Genomic DNA, 20,292 nt, shown 5'->3' on the forward strand with positions numbered 1-20,292 from the left:
AATAAAACCATAGTCAAGTCAAAGTCTAAGGTAAAATGGCCGAGTGACTGGAATAATGCTAACACTGGTAAATATTACAGTATTCAAATCTTGTGGGTGGTACGACTAACTATGAGGAAAACATTAGGCATACTGGTTAGGGGAGTAGGCTAAAATACTAATTTTAACCAGGAGAGACAGCAATCCAGGAGCTGTACAGAAATGTGCCTTTAAGAATAAATATAATTCAGGTGAAGTTGTAGGCCTATTAGGTTTTTATTTCACTTCCCGAAGGAAACTGGTCAGATTACAAGAATTTAGAGCAATCCCTTTTATTATCATCATCATCATCATCATCATCACCACCACCACATTATTATTATTATTTACATATATCCAGAGCCACACTTCCTTTCAGCAGGTGGCGGTAATGCTTCCAAAATGTGTTTGCCAACCGCCATGAGAAGAAGACAACCCTCTCCATTACTGGGGAGCCCTATGCTTCAAGCTGCACTATCAAACACTTAGAGCAGAATTAACAGAAATTAAGATAAATCTGAATATTACAGACATACTGCACAGAAATTAGAACAATGTTTTAGAAGTATTTTTTATTACTTGAAAACAATAGGGTTATTCCATAGAATTTAGAGGCATACACCCACACTCCTGTTCAGAAGGTGGCGGTAATGCACCTAAAATCTGTTTGCCAACCGCCAAAAAAGAGAAGAAGAAAAAGAAGAAGAAGAAGAAGAAGCAGCACTATCTCGACTTTTGTTCTCACAGCGGTATACTCATCTGAACAGTTAAGTAATGTATTTTCCAATATTCTTCTTCTGTTCTATGTGTTTGAAATCGTGATGATCCAAAAAGTAGGCTTACGTTATCGACACTATGACCATGTGGGCAGGAAGGATAATACCAAAGATCCTCCACTCCGCTTTAACCCTCTCTGATAGCACTAAAGGTAGTAGGCTACCAACACTAGGGTAGTTCCCAAACGGAGGCTGTCGTACGAACTCAGTGATGGTTCAGCGTGCCTTTCAAAATATCCTCGTCTTCCTTTGGTACATTACCAATCATGTATGTCGGCTGCTGCTGATGTCGGACAGACAGGCATAAATGAACTATTGACAAAATGTCCCGAAAACATTTGTTAGCCATGTTACCGCATCTTTAGATAGCGTGGTAACGGTGGACGTTAAGGTTATTAGTCAAATCTTGTCCGCTTTACAGTTAGGCGTGTAAGTAAACTGAAGTTGTCACTGATCCTTTCTAACGCAGCAAGGCATGGCTCGTGGACACCAGAAGATTCAGTCCCAGCAGAAGAACGCCAAGAAAGCTGCAGAGAAGAAAAAAGGACAGGGAGCAGATCAGAAGACCGCAGCCAAAGCGGCATTAATTCACACATGTCCAGTATGCAGGGTTAGTATTGTCTTTTTTCCCCTTCCATATTAAGTTTCGTGTCAGGGTGTGTTCAAATTCTTTGATACTTTCCCCATGTGTAGGTATACTTCCTCCAACTTTGATACCCCAGCTAAACGACGTTTTCTTTGGTTTGTCCTTTAGACCCAGATGCCAGATCCTAAAACATTTAAACAACATTTTGAGAGTAAACACCCCAAATCCCCAATGCCTGCTGAGCTTGAGGATGTGCAAGCTTAGGAACACAAGTTTGTGAATTCGGTAAGGCCATGCATTTGTAGAAAAGTGACCTGAATACTTATTACTAGCCATTTTGTAATTGTTTAATCTAATGTCACATTGGTATCTATGCCTCACAGGCCCATTATATGGAACGGAGTCAAGACAGAAATGCTAATGAAGAGAAGAATGACGCTTCAGAATTTGGGGGAGATATACCAGAGCCCCAAAAATGACTGAAGCTCACCAGCACTCAACTGCAGTGCTCCAAACCATGCCATGGTGATACATTTGGGATCACTAGTCTGCTACTGTTAGTGGATTTTATGTTTTGCCCACTCACTTGCATTCCACTCCTGACAGTAGACAATACTTTTGAGCCTTCTCCCTGTGATCTAAGTCAACCGATTTTTTGTTATTATTCTTTTATGTAGATTTTTTTTGGACCCTTTGAGTTTGTTTTTGTGGTTGACTTCAGATTAAACAGACCAAGCAAGATTCAAAACTATGTTGATATAGGTAACATGGATTTTTAAATTATTATTATTGCAATGTAACAGTATGGTTGTGTATTCATTTCATCTGGTTGCCAATAAAATGTCAAGGTTTTTTTCTTAAGTCATGTCATGCACCATTTCCTCATTTGGACCAACAATCAGTAGACAGAACAGATTTAAAGGTTTTATCCTGAATAGGATACATTTTTACATAGGAATATGGTAAGCAGTCTTTGGAAATAGCATCTGCCCTCTTTGACTGAGATGCCTCTTCCAAAAAAATAAAATATAGGTCTGTATTGTTTTCACGAATTCAAGTCGTCAATCACTAAGTTATCCGTCAACGTATAGAGACCATTCATGGTAGATCCCCAAGAGTAAAATGTGTCTTCTTACATCAGTGTGTGTGACCTAACATATCTTGTCCTCGTGGAAAGTCTTCCCAGAAGAATTGAAGCTGTTAAAGCTCCAAAGGGTGGACCAACGTCATATTAAAACTTCTGGATTAAGAATGGGATGTCACTTGAATTTCAGATGTGAGTCAAGGCAAGTGACCCAATACTTCTAGTAATAGTGTATGAGAATAACCGATAGACGTTCCTGAAATCTATGAATAGATTCCACTTCCTGTCATTCCAATTCAATTTCCTTTGGGCTGGAGCCAATTCAATTCAAGTTCATGAATTGAATGGAGGCAAATTTCAAAATTCTAAAATCTCTGCAGATCATGCTCTGATCGAGTAAGCGCAATATCCTCTGGCGGTAGGACTCCGGCACTTACACACACTTCATGTGCCTAAACCATTTCAGCAGCATCTGTGGTAAAGCGGGCATAGAATGCATTCAGCTCATCTGCCAGTGAGGTGTTGCCACTAACTGTGGAAGTGGACGATTTGTAGCCCGACATTGCCCTTAGCCTCGGCACATGCATTTGGAACCAGACTTAAACTGAGACCAGACCTTTGCCCCATACCGTCGTTTTGCTTCCTTCACGGTCCTCCGTAGATCATATGCGGCAGCTTTTAACTACTCTATTCCCAGGTACAAATGCTGATTTGATGCGGCAGTAAAACAATCGCCTCAAAAGTTTTACCTTTGTGCTCAGATCTAAACAGTGTCAGAGTACTGATACAGTGTATGTCTGAAGTGTTTTAAAATGTAGGAAAAGCTTCCTTTCACAACATTGCTCACTTGTTTATTGAAATTCCCAACCATCAACAAAACACCAAGATGTTTTTTCACCATGATTCACACACCGATGTTCTGGTTTTGCCAGAATCCACCATTCTTTCAGCAGGCTGAACGGTATGGTCTGTCACTGACAGAGTTCAAATGTCTCAGAGACATACGTTATTACAGACACCTATTCCTCTGATAATTTCATCTTCCCATTTCATCCAGCTTCTTTCCAGAGATTGGATATTAGTTGGCAGGACACTGGGCAGCGATGAGCGGTAGGCTCCAGCTTTAAGCCAGTTCCAGACTCCAGCTTGTTTTCCGTAATGTTTTCTTCAGTGTTTTTTGAAGTTGTTCTTCAATCTTGCCGAGAGATTTTTCATAATTCTGATGAAGTGAAAAAGTTGTCCAAAATATGGTTGGCATTGTCAATGTCAAACAATGTCTGTCCATCATGTTACAAAACCCAATATAAAGGGGGTAAATAAACAAAACATTAAATGAATGCTGTCTATTTCGAGCCACAGTTAAGGCGTCCAGCATGGCAGAGACATAGCAACTAGGCCTACACTGAATATTGTTTCTAGCAAGTGGGCCCAAGTCAAGACAGATTTCAAGGAGGAAAATTATTTTATTCATGGTCTTAAATGAGGAAACAAAGTTAAACAATGATTCAGCTATTGTGGAGAATACCTTACAAAAATCTTTCCGGTAGTTCTGGACAGACAAATTAAATGGAGAAAAAAAAAGTTCTATGGGCGAAAATAAGGCGTGTTTATAGAAAAGTGTCAATTGGTGGATGGAACCGCTTCAGCTGTGCATTTTGGCTCTCTTACACAACAGTGCTAATGTAATACGTTATACCTTTAAAACTTTACAAAAATATAAACATTTGCCTATATGGTTTATCTTTTGGTACACAAAATTGATTAGATATACAAGAATTGGAACCCCGCTACAAGCCCTTACAAACACTGCACATTGGTGCAACACCCTGAAGTTCAGAGCATCATGACTCCTCCAAAGACTACACAATGCGAAGGGAAAAGAAGGGTCACTGACAAAGCTCAAACATATTTGGCAGTTACAATCTACCAAACCTCTCACTTGAAGGGTAAAAACATTTTGCAGTCAATACTTGAGTTTTTTTTCAAAACTGCAGAATACGTACTCTCATCAAACAAACCTTCAATATGGACATAAAATAGTGATAATGGTACAGAATGGAATGTATTGTCAAAAGTAGTATCTTTTCAACAGTATTGTCTGAAAAAAGATCATAGCAGTGCGGCTTCTTCTGCAAGCTACTAAAACCAGACCCTCCTGTTCCATATCCAGTGGATACCACCCACTTCAGCCACTGACTTCACTGACTGAGGATGAGCTCGCGCAGGTAAGACTGGGTGAGGCTGCGGAGCTCCTCTAGAGCATAATCTTCAGGCATGGGCAGCCGGCCAATGTGAGGCGCCAGGCAGTACAGTGGGATGAGGGGGAGGTCTGATGTCGCATCGCCCCCTTGTTGTAAAGCCAGGACTGCACGGAGGATGTTGGCCAAACGTTTTGCCATTTCTGAGGAGGGAGATAACCAAGATTTTTTTTAGATAAATCATGCATTCTCTTAAAGAGCTTGATAACGCTTAATGGTTTTCATCACCGCAAATATGACGTAGTGACATGCCTGGCACCAAAAGAGTTACATATTTCAGTCACTACAATGCCAACTGATCCTCACCTGACTGAGCAAGTCTATCCTTAGCTGAAACGCACGGGAGGAGCTCAATTCTGCTGCAAAGGGATGTCACCTCAGTGTAGAGTCTTTCCAGCTCATAGCCTGGACCATCCATCTGCACATACAATACAAAAAAACATTTAGAATTACAGTAATTTCCCGTATATAAGCCGCATTGTGCATAAGCCACATTTTGCATAAGCCGCAAGACAGTGTTTATGCAAGTTAAAAGAAACAAAAGCATATTAACTGCCCCCCTGTATTAACCTCATAGCTGAAGAAATTTTGCAAAATCAATGTATAAGCTGCGGCTAATAGTTGGGAAATTACGATATATGCTATTAAAAAGTGTGTTCAGTAAAATAGCAACATGCAGTGTCAGTAGAGTGGTTAGCTCTAAAGCCAAACTGCATAGGATGCATTAGATTTTTTTGCATTAAAATGTGCTATTAACTGTTCTGACACTGTTTTTCGATCACCTTAGAGATGGCCGGCAGTATACTAATAATAATTAGTTTATATAATAATTTTTACTATAATTATTACTATAATTTTTGATATCCTGTCTATCCCCTGCTTTAAAGATCAGAGTTACTATAGCAGTTTTGAGAGTTTGGAAAAAAGTTTTCTTCCATTGATCTATTTACAATATACGTTATTGGAATAGATAAGACATAGACAATAGATAAGACATCCTTATCTTGAGCATGCACAGATTTTGTTCTTGCCTAAACATTGGTGAATGCTAGCCTGGGTGTTCCCATGCTGCTTTGCGCGCAATTTCATTCACACTGCAAAGGCAGCCTGGAAACTACCGCCCTAATTTTTGCCTGAGATAGGGAACCAATCACAGAACAGGGGGGTGAGCTATGCACAGACGCATTTGATAGACATCTGTGGCGGCCAATGAACAGATCTGGGCATTTTTTTCAAATACGAGAAAATGAATAATTGGTTGCCAGACCACGTCTCATTTGAGATGTGGTCGCGTCAGCCAGGCTAGGTGAATGCCAGAATCTTTGAAAAATGCGTAATTGGGTTTTAAGAACACATTTCTTCTTAAGAACAGTTGAGGGGAATGAGGCCCAATGTTTTTTCACAACAAATTAAGTTTTACTAAATGTATAGTCAGGACTATTTTGTTAACGTCATACCATAGTGTTAACCAAAGATTCTAGAGTGCTACGCTCATTCTTAAAAGATGCATTCAATCTGAAGTCATGTCTTGTGAGACAGTTCCCTATGAGTGACATTTTTTTCATACCTGCTGGATGGATTGCAGTGTTTGGATGACATGGATGTAGTCCAGAAACACTCTACCAGAAACATCCCAGTCCTGTATCTGTGCATGGCGCTCTGGCACAGCAAGACCTTCTAGGATATGCAGTAGGTATTCATGGTTGTCATTTATGATGCAGTCTACAACACAAAGAAAACAGAACAAAAAGACAGATCAGAATGCCTGTTGAGCGACAAAATTACTGTTAAAAAAACCCAAACAACAAAAAAAAACATTCAGCAATGCATACATTAGACATTTTCCCATATTGTAATTTTTATTTGTCAAACTAATTTGGTAAAAACATGCTGGCCCATGCTTTGGTCATATTTCAGTGTGAAACATCACAACACAACACAATAATAATTGTTGAGGGCTAGTATTGACACTGCAGGGCTTGCCAAATTAAAGATAAAATCGAGCACCTTGGTGAAGGAAAGGTGACCATTGGCAAGACAAAATCTGCACGTTCTCTGAGGTTCACAAATAGAAAACCGTGATGAAAGCATTTGTCAAGAAGTAGGATGCTTTAGCTGTTCTCCCAAAAGGATTCACAGTAGGTTATTTTGTTGCTCTGATTGGTTAGGTCTATGTAATTGTGTGTGAAGATGAACAGGGTGTGTTGAACTCTACTTGATCCAAAGAACCAAGATACAGGTCAATTTATTATTATTATTTACTTATTTGTTTATTTTAAATAGAGCAGGTTCCCTGCGGATCCTTAAAATGTCTTAATCTCTCTAAATTTAGTCTGGTGTAAGCCAAGCTATCAATTACCTGCTGCTAGGTGATGAATGACCAAGCGGTGGCATTGACTCCAACTCCTGGCATGATAGAGGTGCAATGCTTCTTGGTGCTTGTCTGAATCATGGCGTGCACGGATGGCCTTAGCCTCATGAATCCAGTGAACAGGGATCTGCAGCATCGTTGTGAGAAAAGACTCTTTTTCTGCCGAATCCTCAGTCTCCCGTAGTGAGCAGTAAGAGCACAACATTTCACGAACAGCTCGCTCACGGTGCCTGAAAGGACATCAGCAGCACACATGAGAATTGTTAAAACGATGACTGGAAATATCATAAAATGTGCACTCCAGATGTCATGCAAGAGGTCAAATAAACAGAAGTCTGTTTTCCACTGCATGGTATGAGTTCAACTTGCTTTGATTTTGTTAGATTATTTTGGGTTTTCAATAACAAAAACTGGTACCTAGAACTATTTTTGCCATCACCTCCATTGAGGTTTTGAGCGGGCTAAGGCGATAAGACCAAAAGGTGACGTGAAAGTATTGCACGTCACAGATCAGTTGCTATTGTCATTGCGGTGTTTTGAACAAGCCCGTCATTTTTAAAAGTACTTCAGCCGTACTGTGCTACAACGACAAGCACTTAAATGTTAACAATTAGCCTGTGTTACATTATTATTCACAACAGGTGCTTTCGTTAATAGAATTGGCATATATGGAATAATATATGGAGTAATGTTCTGCAGTTCAGAAAGACGAGCATTTTGTATCCTTGCATTAACGTTTTTTCATGGATTTAAATAGCCATTGACACAAACCGTCACATACCAGGAATCAGAAACAAAATCCCCTTGATTTCGTACATTGTTGATATATTGTAATATGAGATTGATTAATATAAGATTATATTAATAATAATTAATGCCTTGCTATGGCATTCAGCTCCATTAAAGTAGGGTACTCCTTTTGCGGTGTAAAAGGGAACACCTGGTACCTAGACCGAGTAGACTTGAGTCAATTTGAGTTCAGCAAGTACCATTCAGTAGAAAAACGACTAAATAGGAGTGTCATACTAGGTAAAAATGTGCTTTTCCTTGAGAACGTTGGCACAGATAATCTTCAGACCAAAATGTAATATTAAATTTTTCTTTTTAAAAAAGCATTTCCCTGTGACGGTCAATAAAGATCTGTTTTCCCGAGATCAATGTAAAACATTCTTTTCAATAAACAATTTCAATACAACGCTAAGCAGAAGGTACACGTGCTCTTACATCGCGTTGGGTATATGCAACAACACAAAGATGGACAACTCCCAGTGACCAGCACTCTCCAGCTGGGCAGCATAGCTTGAGTGGAGCCGGGCCTGGCACTCAGGTGAAAGATGGGTGTAGTTTAACGACTGGAGCACATTCCACAAATGCCAGCAAAGTCGGTAGTCCAGGCGCTGGATTGTTACGGTGCTGGGATCCAATAGCTGCTGCAGGTTATGGTGTCTACAGACAAATGTACATATTAACATTTCGGTCAACATTTTCAAGGTTTTTCTTTATTTTGACTATTTATTACGCTGTAAAAACATGTTAAAACTACGAGATTTTATATATATATATATATATATATTTATTCCACTGCTCGGTTGAGTTCCCCATTGTCCTGCGTTCTATAAGGGTGTGCATTAACTTTAGTTATCTCCCTCAACAATGGAATTCTCTTCTCTGATTGGCTGATGGGGTGGCCATTAACTTCGTATAACCTGCTACCTTTGAAGTAGTTCCCGTATCACACTTGAATATTAATTCGCCAAACTCGTTGCGAAGTTTAAATGAACCGTCACGTTGCATCCAAGCTGAAATACAGACGTGCAGAACCATAGTAACATTGTAGCATATGACGGAGGTGGATTGTAGCTAGTTGGATGCCATGTAGGCTATAAAAGAAGCGATCTTTCAAAGTTAAAGTTAATCAGAATCCTGGGATATGCCCGCTTGACAACGGGAGAGATAGAACTAACGACTGGCTTTTGGCCGTAGCAACCAGCCATTTAGAACTAACGACTGGCTTTTGGCCATAGCAACCATCCATTTAGAACTAGTAACGGCAGTTTTGTCCTGCAAGTAGAAAGTTGATATGTGGCGGAAAGTAGTCCCACAGTCAAGACAGTTTTAGCGATGATAACGGACGCAATGGTGGAATAAAACTATGTTCTAAATATACAGGTTATGAATACAAACGGGAGATAAGCGGGATAACGGCCTTCGAGGTCGACCGGTTCGATGGAAATAATGGCACGGCGGAGGTAACTCCGTCTCCGTGCTTCGCACGTCGCCGGAGTTCTAGACCTCCACCTAGCCATTATTTCCATCGAACCGGTCACCTCGTCGGCCGTTATCCCCATAGACAGTAAAAGATATGGACAGAGCTATCACGTAGACGGCAGCAGAGACCGAGGAAGCAAATTTCAACGGTTTTTTTAGGTCTTCTTATTCCGTCATAGGTCTCCTGCGCAGGCTCAGATGTCGTACATGTGACGTAGGCACGTAGTCTGACCGAGTCTGACCTATGGCGACGCTTTACTCTCGCTGGACGCATGCGCCTTTAACCCTTTAGCATTGACTTTCGAAAAACGTTAATTACTCAGCCGATAAGACAGTTACGAGATTATTATGTCAATTTCACAATGTAGTATGTACCCCGACAATAGAAAATGTTCATATAAAGGCTTAAAACGCTTCAGCTCTAACGTAATTTGATGTCAAAGTGGCGCTTACGCCCCATAGGATTCAATGGAATGGCCAGCTAGCCACGGTCTTCTTGTTAGCATGGCGGCCGCCATACTGTCTACACTCTCAGAACGTTCGCTGCCCCCTTGGTTATCCTTTACATATAGAGCTCCACAGTCCCGCCCACAGCCTTGTCCGGAAGTAAAAATCCAATAGAATTTCTCCATTGACAATTGGAGAATAAGCCATAACATCGTAACCGTCCATGGTAGACTTAAAACCAGCTACGATGTGACTAAGCGATTATACCTGCTCATATAGATGTCAAAAGTTAATGGGGGCATCAACCTTGTTTTGAGAAAACAATGCTTTATTCACGATTTAACGAGAGAGTACTACACTACCCGACACCCTAACGTGTAAAACTGGTGAAAGCAGAGCCTTTGATTGGTAGAGATCGCCGTTGCCATGGCAATGCCAAACAAACTGTACTCAGCTTTTCCAGCGCCTATCGTCCAGCTTCGTCTCGCTGGAACTTCAAAATTTAAAATGGCTGTAGGGCTGATCAGGACCGATGTGTGGTCTTCCGAAAAATAACGGTTTTCTCATCTTGAAGGTTGAATTTACTCAATGGAAACGGTAGGAAGTAATCATCTTCTTTTCTCAGATTAATATGGAACCATGTTAAACTATCGTTAGGCTGCAAATGTTGGAAATGTGTGTACGTTTGCAAAGCATCCTGGGATTTGAGTTCTCTATCTCGGAATTTAAGATATGTACACAGTCTTGTACCTTTCGCTTTTTTTTACATTTTCTGTTCATTTTTTCACTCGAAATTATAAGTTATATGCTTATGAGTCACATCGTAGCTGGTTAGCCTAAGGCATGGTCTAAAACTCTTTATATCCGAATTTTTCCAGAAGTCAATGGGAGAAATGAATGAGAATTTTACTTCCGGACAAGCACCTCTCTCGGAGGAGGGGCGGGACTGGGGAGCTCTATACGCACGGCTATGAAGTAGTTCCATTGTTTTTGACCGTATCACACTTGAATATTAATTCGCCAAACTCGTTGTGAAGTTTAAATGCACTGTCACGTTACATAGAAGCTGTAAAATACAGACGTTCAGATCATAGTAACGTTTAGCATATGACAGAGGTGTCATTTAGCTAGTTAGGTGGCAGTAGGCTAAGTAAAATAGCAATCTTTCAAAGTTAACGTTCATCAGAATCCTGGGATGTGCCAGTTTGACAACGGGGGATTAGAACTAACGACTGGCTTTTGGCCATAGCAACCATCCATTTAGAACTAGTAACCGCAGTTTGAGAAATTAGTTGAAATGTGTCTGGGAAAAGTAGTTCTACAAACAATACCGTTCTAGCGATTAAAACAATTAAATTAGCACCGGAAACGAACACAACGCAAGTGGCAACAGTGGAATAAGCGGGATAATGGACTTCACGCCGTGCGGTTATTCAAAGTTAATGCACTTTTCTAGACGGAACGTCCCTCCGCTTCGCGTCAGGCCGTATCACCGTCTAGAACGTGCATTAACTTTGAATAACCGCACGGCGTGTCGTCCATTATCCCGTACATATCAAGTGAATGGAGCATTCTACAGCATTATGAAGAGCCATGTAATAAATTCTAACAATAATAACATTAGTTGAGCATGAACATGTTGGCTTCAGTTAAGAGTAGTATTCAATTATAGGCAGTGATTACAGCACAATGTTGGCCAAAAACCCTTTCAGAAAGAATATGAAAATGTTTCATGCTTTGAGGCGACAACCAGACTGGCTTACCGGTCACTGTAGAGTTTCAGCAAGTGGAAGCATATGTCGTACAAGGGCTTCTTTACCCCTTCCTCCTCAATTTCCTCTTCTATGCAAGCAAGGTCACAACTCTCCAGATAGGGAGGAAGGGGAGCGCAAGCATATTTCAGTTCATCCGACGAACCCTACAAGAATTATAGTACATATCCATGACTGAATTGGCTGTATTAACCTTTAAAACTCACAGCATTTTTTGCACTGTTTAGCATTACTACGTTAAAATGTCTCGGGAATGTGCAATACTGACCATCTTGTATCTTTTTTTCAGCATAACCCAAATAACACGATTAAAGTATTATCATTTAATTTTAACCAACACTATACACAAACATGAGCAAACAAAATAAAAAATATGTATGTATGTATGTTTGTTTTTTTGCCAATAATTTATTTTAAAATAAATGCAAATACATAGATTAAACTTAACTTACATTTACTAATTGAACATATACACACACTTAATCTGAAATAAATACCATTGAAATCTTTACTACAACTATCATAGTCAGAGAGATATCCCTCCTCCTTGATGGTGGAGCAACCCATCAAATGCTACCAAAGCTACAGGCCAAGAGTGCCTCCTCTCCCAACACACCGAACAACCCAGTATTTATTTATCTGTTACCCAGCATCTTTTTTTGCAATGTAGCTTGTATGTCAACCCTTTTCTTTTTGGGAAAAAAAGAGTTGCTAAACTGTTACCTGTAAATAAAGGGGGGCTAATGAAAATATGTATTTTGCATATGTCATTTTACAACAAGCAAGATATTTGAAGATCTGTTCACTTGATTTCACGTTTTTGTAGCATTCAGTAATGCTACAATGAACAGCAACAAGTATTGCTCACCTGAAAAGCAGTCTCGTATTTGGTCAATGCGTCGGAAATAGAGGCAGTGGGAGGAAGCATGTACCACAGGTGCACTGCAATACAGCGCTGCCAGTCCAGCTCAGCACAAACATTTATACAGCTGTTCGTAGATTGCCATACCTATGGGAGAAAGGACAGTTAGGGAAGTCTTTTTTTTTAAAATATATATATATAAATAAATAAATAATTACTAAAAATCCTTTACACTATCAACTGAAATTACGGTATATCAATAAGAATGCCATACTGGTTTGCCTGCCAAGAGGGCATAAATACGGAGTCTCTCTTCCTGTAGACAAGAACCTATTTGCATCCTGTTCCAGTCACCAAGCTGAAGTGCCAGAAGTTCTTGGCTGTATGGCAAGCCTGCTGCCTGAGACAACAGTAAAGACAGACGGTGGTCTCCTGCAAACATTCAGAATTTAAGACATATTGACAAAACACAATCACAATCTTAGTTATTGTAACCAGCCAGCTCTGAAAATTAACGAACCACTTTGTTGTGCCAGCTTGCAGGCTTCACTGATCTTGTGTCCTGTTAAGTAGCTGAAGATGGCCTCTGTTGGGCTGTGCTGAGTTGCCACACCAAGCTCCTGGCAAATACGTGTTTCAGCTGCACAAGCAAGCCATGCAGAGAAACTTTGTCTTCGTTCTAGCTGCTGTTTGTAAGAACCACAACAGTCTTGTTCAACATTCTCTTCTTCACTGGCGTCAGTAAGTCCACCCCAGAGTGCCTTGCAGAGAGTCCATATCTGCTGCCAATGGCTCAGCACAGCTGAACAGATAAACCAAACACAGAATTGTGATCCTTTAAATGCTCTACAAATAACTTGTCAAACAATTCATGTCATAAAGAAAACAAAAACAGAACATAGCTGCAAGTAGCGATGTGGGGGCCATGTAACTTAACACACCAGAGTTGCCATGACAACTTCATTATGTCAGACACAGTTTGAAATGGCATATGTCTGCACTTACAATACCAAATTTGAATGTGTGTAGGAGTTCACAATGAAAATTTCAAAAACGCAAAGTGCACTGCTAGTCCCTGGTCGGTCACTCATTACGATCGAACAGCTAGGGTGGAACGCACTCACAGGAAGTTTCATGTCAAGCACCCACAGGCTGGCTGAGATTAGGTTACTTCCCAATAGGCAGACTTGATGCCAATTTCAATTGACTATGTCAGCCTTTATGTAAATGCCATGTAGATGGCTTGATGAAGCTTGGTCTGATCATCTGTCCAAATGTAGGTGAACACTGACCAAAAATGTTCAAATCAAACGCATGTCCAATTTTGACCCGTTGGCAGAACGAGTGTTCAGGGTGCAGAAATTAAACTTGGCGGAATGAATCATAGGACTATCCCAAATACAGTTCTATAGGCTCCCATAGACTTCCGTGATAGAAGATACTAAAAACAGTAATTTCCTGTGTATTAGCAGCATTGTGTATAAGCCACAGGACAGTGTTTTATGAGTTAAAAGAAACAGAGTTAAAAGAAACAAAACCATATTAATACCATTATTAACTGTGCCCGTGAATTAACCTCATAGCTTAAGACATTTTGCAAAAGCAATGTATAAGCCGCGGCTAGTAGTTAATAGCAGGGTAATTACGGTACTGCATTCCATTTCATTCTTGCTTCTGATTGAAGCACAATCTGAATCTGATTGGGCTATCGGGCATGATGGCTGATCCCTGGTTAAAATCTAATTTTTAAATCACTGAAATACTCATCTTTATCTCAAATTTCAAAACTCAACATTAGCGTTTTTTTTCAGAATGTGCAACATACCATTCGTGCTGCCATCTTCATTGACCTTGGTAATCCATTGAGCATAATCCTGAAGCGCATGTACGCCCGGCTGCGGCTGAATGAAGGGACAGTTCTCCTCAGTGCTGATGGTGCTGTATTTCCGGCTAATCTCCAGAGGATGCAGATACAAACACTGGTCCAACTCCGACTCCTTGGATTCTAGACTTGCTACCTGCTCGAGGCGGACTTGGAAGGGACCACTACAATAGAGGGGGGTTAGATATCAGAAGAGTAAAGTCAATAATATTGAATATTGTGTGATCATTCAGTGGCGATCCTAGACTCTGCTCGACCCTCAACACACACAGAAAATGATGGCTTGTCATATGCTTCTATTTCACATTTTGGAATTCATAATCATAAACTTTAGATAGTTTATCAATAATTTAGAATATTCCATGATCAGCATAATTACTAATAGCCAAAATATCTAGTCATTGTGTATCTGCCACTTACGTCTTGCTTGAGGTGGGTTTAGCCGAAAAGCCTATGCTGTCAACACAGAGTTGTTCCTTTGTGATGTCGGAGACTTCACTGGTAGAGAGTGCTTCGCCACTGTGTGCCAGTTTCCATCCAGGGCCCCAACCAACACGGAATGAGCGGCCAGCAAACAAGGCAGCATCCATGAGCAGCCGCCTTTTACCTTGAGTCACTGAGTTTGCGATAGGTACAGGGCCACCAAGATGGCGAACTCCCACTGTGCGCATAGTTGCCTCCAACATCGGTTGAGCTTGTGAGAGACCGTGGCTTGACAAACCCATGTATGGGTCAGGGCTCATAAGGAATTGTTTCATCTGCTTTGCAGGTGAGGCATTACTCTGTGCTTCTTGGTGATATGACAAAAGGCCTTTGGTGATGCCCAGTCCTGAAAAAAATCACAAACGTGTTTACAGTTAACAAAACACAATCCATCGAAATTAATTCAGACTGATCTATGTAATAGTTACACAGTATTTTCTTTTAAAATATCTAGCATTTTATATACTGCATGTGCATGTACTAAATGTACCATTTCCATTTGAAATTACTTTGCAAATGACATGCTTCCATGAATTTAGTTTTATCCATCTAACAGCATGAAGAAAGAAAATAGGCAATTCTTATTATTCTTATAACAGTATCTTCAAAACATATATTGGGTGCAGAGATATCACACAATACATCAGTACTTTCTCACTCGCCACAGAACGGACAATCATTGTGCAGTACAACGTCAGTCTATACACTGCAAAAATTACTTATCTAATCAAATCTTACCAAGTGTTATTAATCTTATATCAACATAAAACAAAATCTAGCTGGTATTGTTTTCCGTATAAAGAGAGACTTAGCTAGCACTTCCTCGTAAAACCATTTGACATATATAAGAGGAGTTTGACTTCTTTTAAGATGTCTCATCCTGAAAACAAGCAAATTTGCCTGCCAGTGCGTTGAGTACATTTGTCTTGATAAGACAAACTTAAAATAAGTCAAAGTTCTCATATTATGTCAAAATGACCTTTCGACAGAATCGAAGGCAAGTCTCTTCGTACTAAAAACAATAGCAATTTTTTTTTTATCCCAATATAAGATTAAAAAGGCTTGGCTAGATTTTATTTTTTTTTGCAGTGTATAGATGACCACAGACATAACAGAGAGGCTCTCACCGTATCGTCTTTCCTGCATCAGAGTTTGAAGAGATGAGGACATCGGAGACTCTGATGCATCTTGTTGGTAAGGATCTCCATCATCATCCCCAACAAACAAAGATGCCTTCATGATCTGCTCGTTTCAACGGAGAAATGAACAAAATTGGTGCATCCTAGTCACCATCCTAATGTTTATAGTTTGTGTGGCTTCTTCATTCAAGTGGCATTGATGAGTTAAACAGGCGTCTATTCCCACAAGGCATTATATGGAGAGAAAATATTACCCTTGGCGTATTGTAATAGTCAAATGTAAACAAAGAACTCTTCTTATGTAGCCCTTTTGTAAATGGAGTGAAGTTTACTCTAATTTCGTTTTTTCTGATTAACTTTTTATTGAACGTTTCACAACATACAACAAAACTACACTAACACACAAACATTGACCGTCACCACAGTAAAAGCAAAAGTCAAAACCAAGGAAAACAGTTATAGAGCACTTAATACAAGTAAAATAAAAGACAGCAGAGAAGATGAGCCCATAAAAAAAAATTATAATAATAAAAATGAAAACAAATAAACAATATTTTGCAGACACGTGCATTATCGGTCTCTAAGGAGCTCATTCAGTTCTGCCACTAATGTATCTCCACTCTGACACGGTTTGGGGCTTCACCCGCTTAAATCTTTTTCACTGCTGTAAAGGCACAAAATAGGATTCCTCTATATATCACTTTAAAGTTTAAAGAGTCATCATTTAGCAAACATAAACATGGACAATGGTAGTCCATAGTATTTTCCCCATAACATCACAAACAAGTTTACTCTAAATATGAGGATCTTACAGTTACAATATTGTTATTAATAAATTATTATTGCACTGAACTGCCTTGCACTATATTTATATTTAATCTTAAACCTCAGTCTATACTGATATTGCACTACTCCCACCCTTTTTTCAATTGTGTATTGCGTCTTGCTTGTACCTGTTGAGGTGTCCACAACCATGGCAACCTTGTCAGGGACAACAAGGAGGCGGACATTCCTAGTTGCATTATCCCTCCAGGCAAGTGTGCATTACTCTATCCCACCCATAGTGTCTATTTATTTGCAAATGTACATACTATTCTTATACATAGCCTTATTCTACTGCCATTTATTCTATTCTTAGGCCAAACAAACCAAAGAGGCGCTTTCTTGGCTCACAAGAGAGATTAAGTGTCTTGCTCTTCACCTTATTCACACAGCAACCATCGTAATCCAAAACCAGGTTATGGGGTACACTGACTATGTCATACATGTTCTCGCCACCTGCAGGCAAAAGTATAGAATACAATCCTCTGCTTTGTGTATCCAATAGCCTCATTTTGGTTTACAATGGGCGCCCATGTGAATAAGGCACATTTCTGGTGAGCACTATACGAATAAAAAGCAGATATGACATAGGCTGAGCTGGCAGGTAGCAACATACATATACATTGGCGTATGAGTCTCTACACTCTGGCAGTATGAAGACATTACAGGACAAGGAATACATGATCAAATGACGAGGGCTATCAATTGGTAAAACCACCACAGCCATGACCTATTTAAAATATCCCCGGTTTGAAATACCAACATCATGAAAATCACAACATCTGCAAGCAGTTGAATACCTGAAGTGTGTGAGGGTTGATACCCAAGGACGAGGGGATGTGACTTGACATGAGTGGTTGATGGAGGCTATCAGATTCTGCCAGCTGATGCTCTAATGCCACAGGACTTCCAAAATCGTCCTCTTCCAAAACATCCACAGTGGGCTCTTGTGTAATGTCCGCCATGTCACTATCCATCTCAGACACATGGCCCAGAAGCTCAGGTAAAACCAAATTCTGTTAAAGACAGAGATATTATTCAAAGCATCATGCACGCATTGTGAGTAACATATACTGTATGGCCAAAAAAAAAAGATAAAAAGACATCAACAATATTGCAATCTACATTGATCTTATAGTGAAACTGCCTAAATACCTGAGACAGTTGAGACCCCAGCTGTTGAGCGTTTGGGGGCGCTGACTGCAAACCTGCCGCTGGAGGAACAAGCCCAGTCTTGACTTTTTTTAAATCTGTCTTTGTCAAATTGCTTTCTTCCTCCTCGTCCGAGTCTTGTAATCCATACTTGGAAAAGTGAGCAACCTGCAACAACAATACCAAAAAGCAACATGCTGTTATGGTAACCTCTGCAGAGTTACCATACCAACCAGTACTCCACAACAATTTGGGGAGGGACCAAACTGCAGAAGAGTACCGGTACACAAATATTCAGGTCAGGTACATTAGTCTGTCAGGTCTAGAACTAATGTAATGAAATGTGATCTAAATAATATACAATGATGCACAACATGGATTTTCCAGTGACACCCCCGTGCAGCCTTCATGTAATGTGTGGCGCTGAACAAAAATTGTGAAACAGAGAGTTCATTTGATGTTATTCCTCAACAAATCAATTTCTTGCTTTATCAATAAAATGTCAGAAAGAGTCATCTGCCTCCTGTGTACCTGAGTGACTAGAGAGTAATGAATGAGCAAACTCTCCTCTGTAAACAGTCAAGTCAAGTGTCACAAAAAGGAGGTAATCATGACAAAATGAAATTATGGAGGATAATTGTATGCTAAATGCATTCCATTATTAATCCTTCATAGAATGCTCAAATAACTGTATTGATAATCAAACTGACAGCAGTTAAAGGGGTCATATAATTTAAAACTGTTTACCTAGGTGTAGGTGTTTACATGCCGGTATGTAAAATGGAGGAAACTCAAAATCCCATAGTCACCTCCTTCAAACAGCATTTTTTTCTCCATGCCTAAGAACTTGTATGTATCTTCAACTATTAAACATTGACATCATCAGGACATGAACACATACCTCAAATACCCAAGAACCTGTCTCGGGTCGGTACTCAAGGAAGCGTGCACCTTGCTTCCGGGACGCTGTCTCCAATCTTCCCTCATAGTTCATGTCAGCCAAACGATCAGGGCTTTTTATCTGGCTACAAGTAGTCTTGTCATTCGGCCAAACTCCATCTAGAGTCACTTCAGCGCGTCTAGTTACAGAGAACATAAGATAAAAAATTCAATAAAGGAAAATAATTAAAACAACATTATAAGTATACAGTATATGAAAGTAGATAAAACAAAAGAAGCTTAGACTTGGTTTTAATCAGTGCACTTACATGCACAATATAAGTCCAATTTCATAACATGCTTACATGCATCTAAAAAGTATGGACTAACACACACACACACACACACACACACACACACACACACACACACACACACACACTACAATACAATACAATACAATACAATACAATAAAAAGTTACTGGGTGGATCTTTTTATGACTGACATTCCTGGCCATAGAGACCAACTGCCTAATATGTTTTTAGTGGCTATATAATAACTTATATTGAAACAGAAATAAAACCCAAATGCTATGGTCCAACAAACGTACATTTCTGTAAATAGTTTGCATTAACGAACTGAACTACAACACATCATTTCCCAGGCAATTCAAAATTGACTAAATATCTTTATCTCACCTGTTAAGCCCTTCCCCCTCCAGAGGTTTGGTCATGTCATCAGGATATATAATTATTTCCTTCCGTCTAAAATGCACGATTTCATCCAGGTTCAGATTGGTCAAATTCACTGCACCAGGGAAGAATACTGAACCATAGCCTAGAAGAAAGTAGAAAAAACAGAAATTGCAGAGTACATGCACACATCCACATTTATGGATTATTTTGTAGTGAGAAACCCACGCAATTACACACATTAAAATACCTTCAAGAGTACAATCTTTGGGCTACATTTAAAAAGGTTGTGTAACTGTTCTTTTTTTTGCCAATTATACAATTTGTCTGGTCACTGACACTTGGCAAACAACGCTTGTACGCAGGGGTGTACTGAGAAAGAAATTCAGTCCCGGAATAACCATTCTGGGGTTGATGTGCGGCTAAAAAAAAAACTGGGGGGGGGGGGGGGGGGGGGTGCTAGGATAAGGATAATGTTATAGCTCCGAACATAAGCAGGCCAGGTGTCACAAGTAGAATTTGTCAATAAAATGGATCTCATTCTAATCAGGGCATCCACATGCACTGTGTATCTGCATTTTTTGTTCAGTCATCAATAAATATATGAATTAATTCTAATATTCACTATGGTAACATGCACACAGAAAGTGTAACCCCAGTAACCCTACTCCATGACCTCTGCATATAGAGTTTGAGTCTGTAGTGTAGTGTAAGATGGAGCTAGAGAAATGATTAAGCAAACAGGAGGCGGTCGCACAGAAATTAAGTTTCAAAGTAGTCAAATGAAGTAGTCAAAGTC

The 20,292-nt window shown here is 39.8% G+C and overlaps 2 protein-coding genes across 5 annotated transcripts in view; one reads left to right on the forward strand and one right to left on the reverse strand.

Annotated features, from left to right (window-relative positions):
* The first annotated feature begins 634 nt into the window (after positions 1-634).
* On the forward strand, positions 635-2,241 carry zgc:91910 (Zinc finger protein 706-like). 3 transcript variants are annotated; one of them, XM_062529271.1, is made up of 4 exons: positions 635-784; positions 1,264-1,404; positions 1,549-1,665; positions 1,764-2,241. In XM_062529271.1, the coding sequence occupies exons 2-3, from the start codon at positions 1,270-1,272 to the stop codon at positions 1,642-1,644; spliced, it is 231 nt and encodes a 76-aa protein (XP_062385255.1). In that variant the 5' UTR covers positions 635-784; positions 1,264-1,269; the 3' UTR covers positions 1,645-1,665; positions 1,764-2,241. The 3 variants fall into 3 exon arrangements, with proteins under 3 accessions (XP_062385255.1, XP_062385256.1, XP_062385254.1); XM_062529272.1 differs by having other exon boundaries at positions 644-784; positions 1,268-1,404; XM_062529270.1 differs by lacking the exon at positions 635-784 and adding an exon at positions 870-1,062.
* Positions 2,242-3,907: 1,666 nt separating this feature from the next.
* The window catches only part of nup98 (nucleoporin 98 and 96 precursor), a 57,286-nt gene continuing 40,901 nt past the window's right edge, over positions 3,908-20,292 (reverse strand). For both annotated transcript variants that reach the window (XM_062528857.1, XM_062528856.1), the window contains 16 exons: positions 19,500-19,638; positions 18,822-18,999; positions 17,924-18,088; positions 17,569-17,784; positions 15,935-16,049; positions 14,745-15,153; positions 14,268-14,488; positions 12,963-13,244; positions 12,717-12,874; positions 12,449-12,589; positions 11,572-11,726; positions 8,318-8,539; positions 7,082-7,323; positions 6,290-6,444; positions 5,029-5,140; positions 3,908-4,865 (listed from right to left, as the gene is read on the reverse strand). In XM_062528857.1, coding sequence (XP_062384841.1) covers positions 4,663-4,865; positions 5,029-5,140; positions 6,290-6,444; positions 7,082-7,323; positions 8,318-8,539; positions 11,572-11,726; positions 12,449-12,589; positions 12,717-12,874; positions 12,963-13,244; positions 14,268-14,488; positions 14,745-15,153; positions 15,935-16,049; positions 17,569-17,784; positions 17,924-18,088; positions 18,822-18,999; positions 19,500-19,638 — 3,113 coding nt within the window. In that variant the 3' untranslated portion in view covers positions 3,908-4,662. The remainder of the gene's footprint in view (positions 4,866-5,028; positions 5,141-6,289; positions 6,445-7,081; positions 7,324-8,317; positions 8,540-11,571; positions 11,727-12,448; positions 12,590-12,716; positions 12,875-12,962; positions 13,245-14,267; positions 14,489-14,744; positions 15,154-15,934; positions 16,050-17,568; positions 17,785-17,923; positions 18,089-18,821; positions 19,000-19,499; positions 19,639-20,292) is intronic.

The sequence above is a fragment of the Sardina pilchardus genome, chromosome 24 (genome assembly GCF_963854185.1).
Source record: "Sardina pilchardus chromosome 24, fSarPil1.1, whole genome shotgun sequence".
NCBI classification, from domain to species: Eukaryota; Metazoa; Chordata; class Actinopteri; order Clupeiformes; family Clupeidae; genus Sardina; species Sardina pilchardus.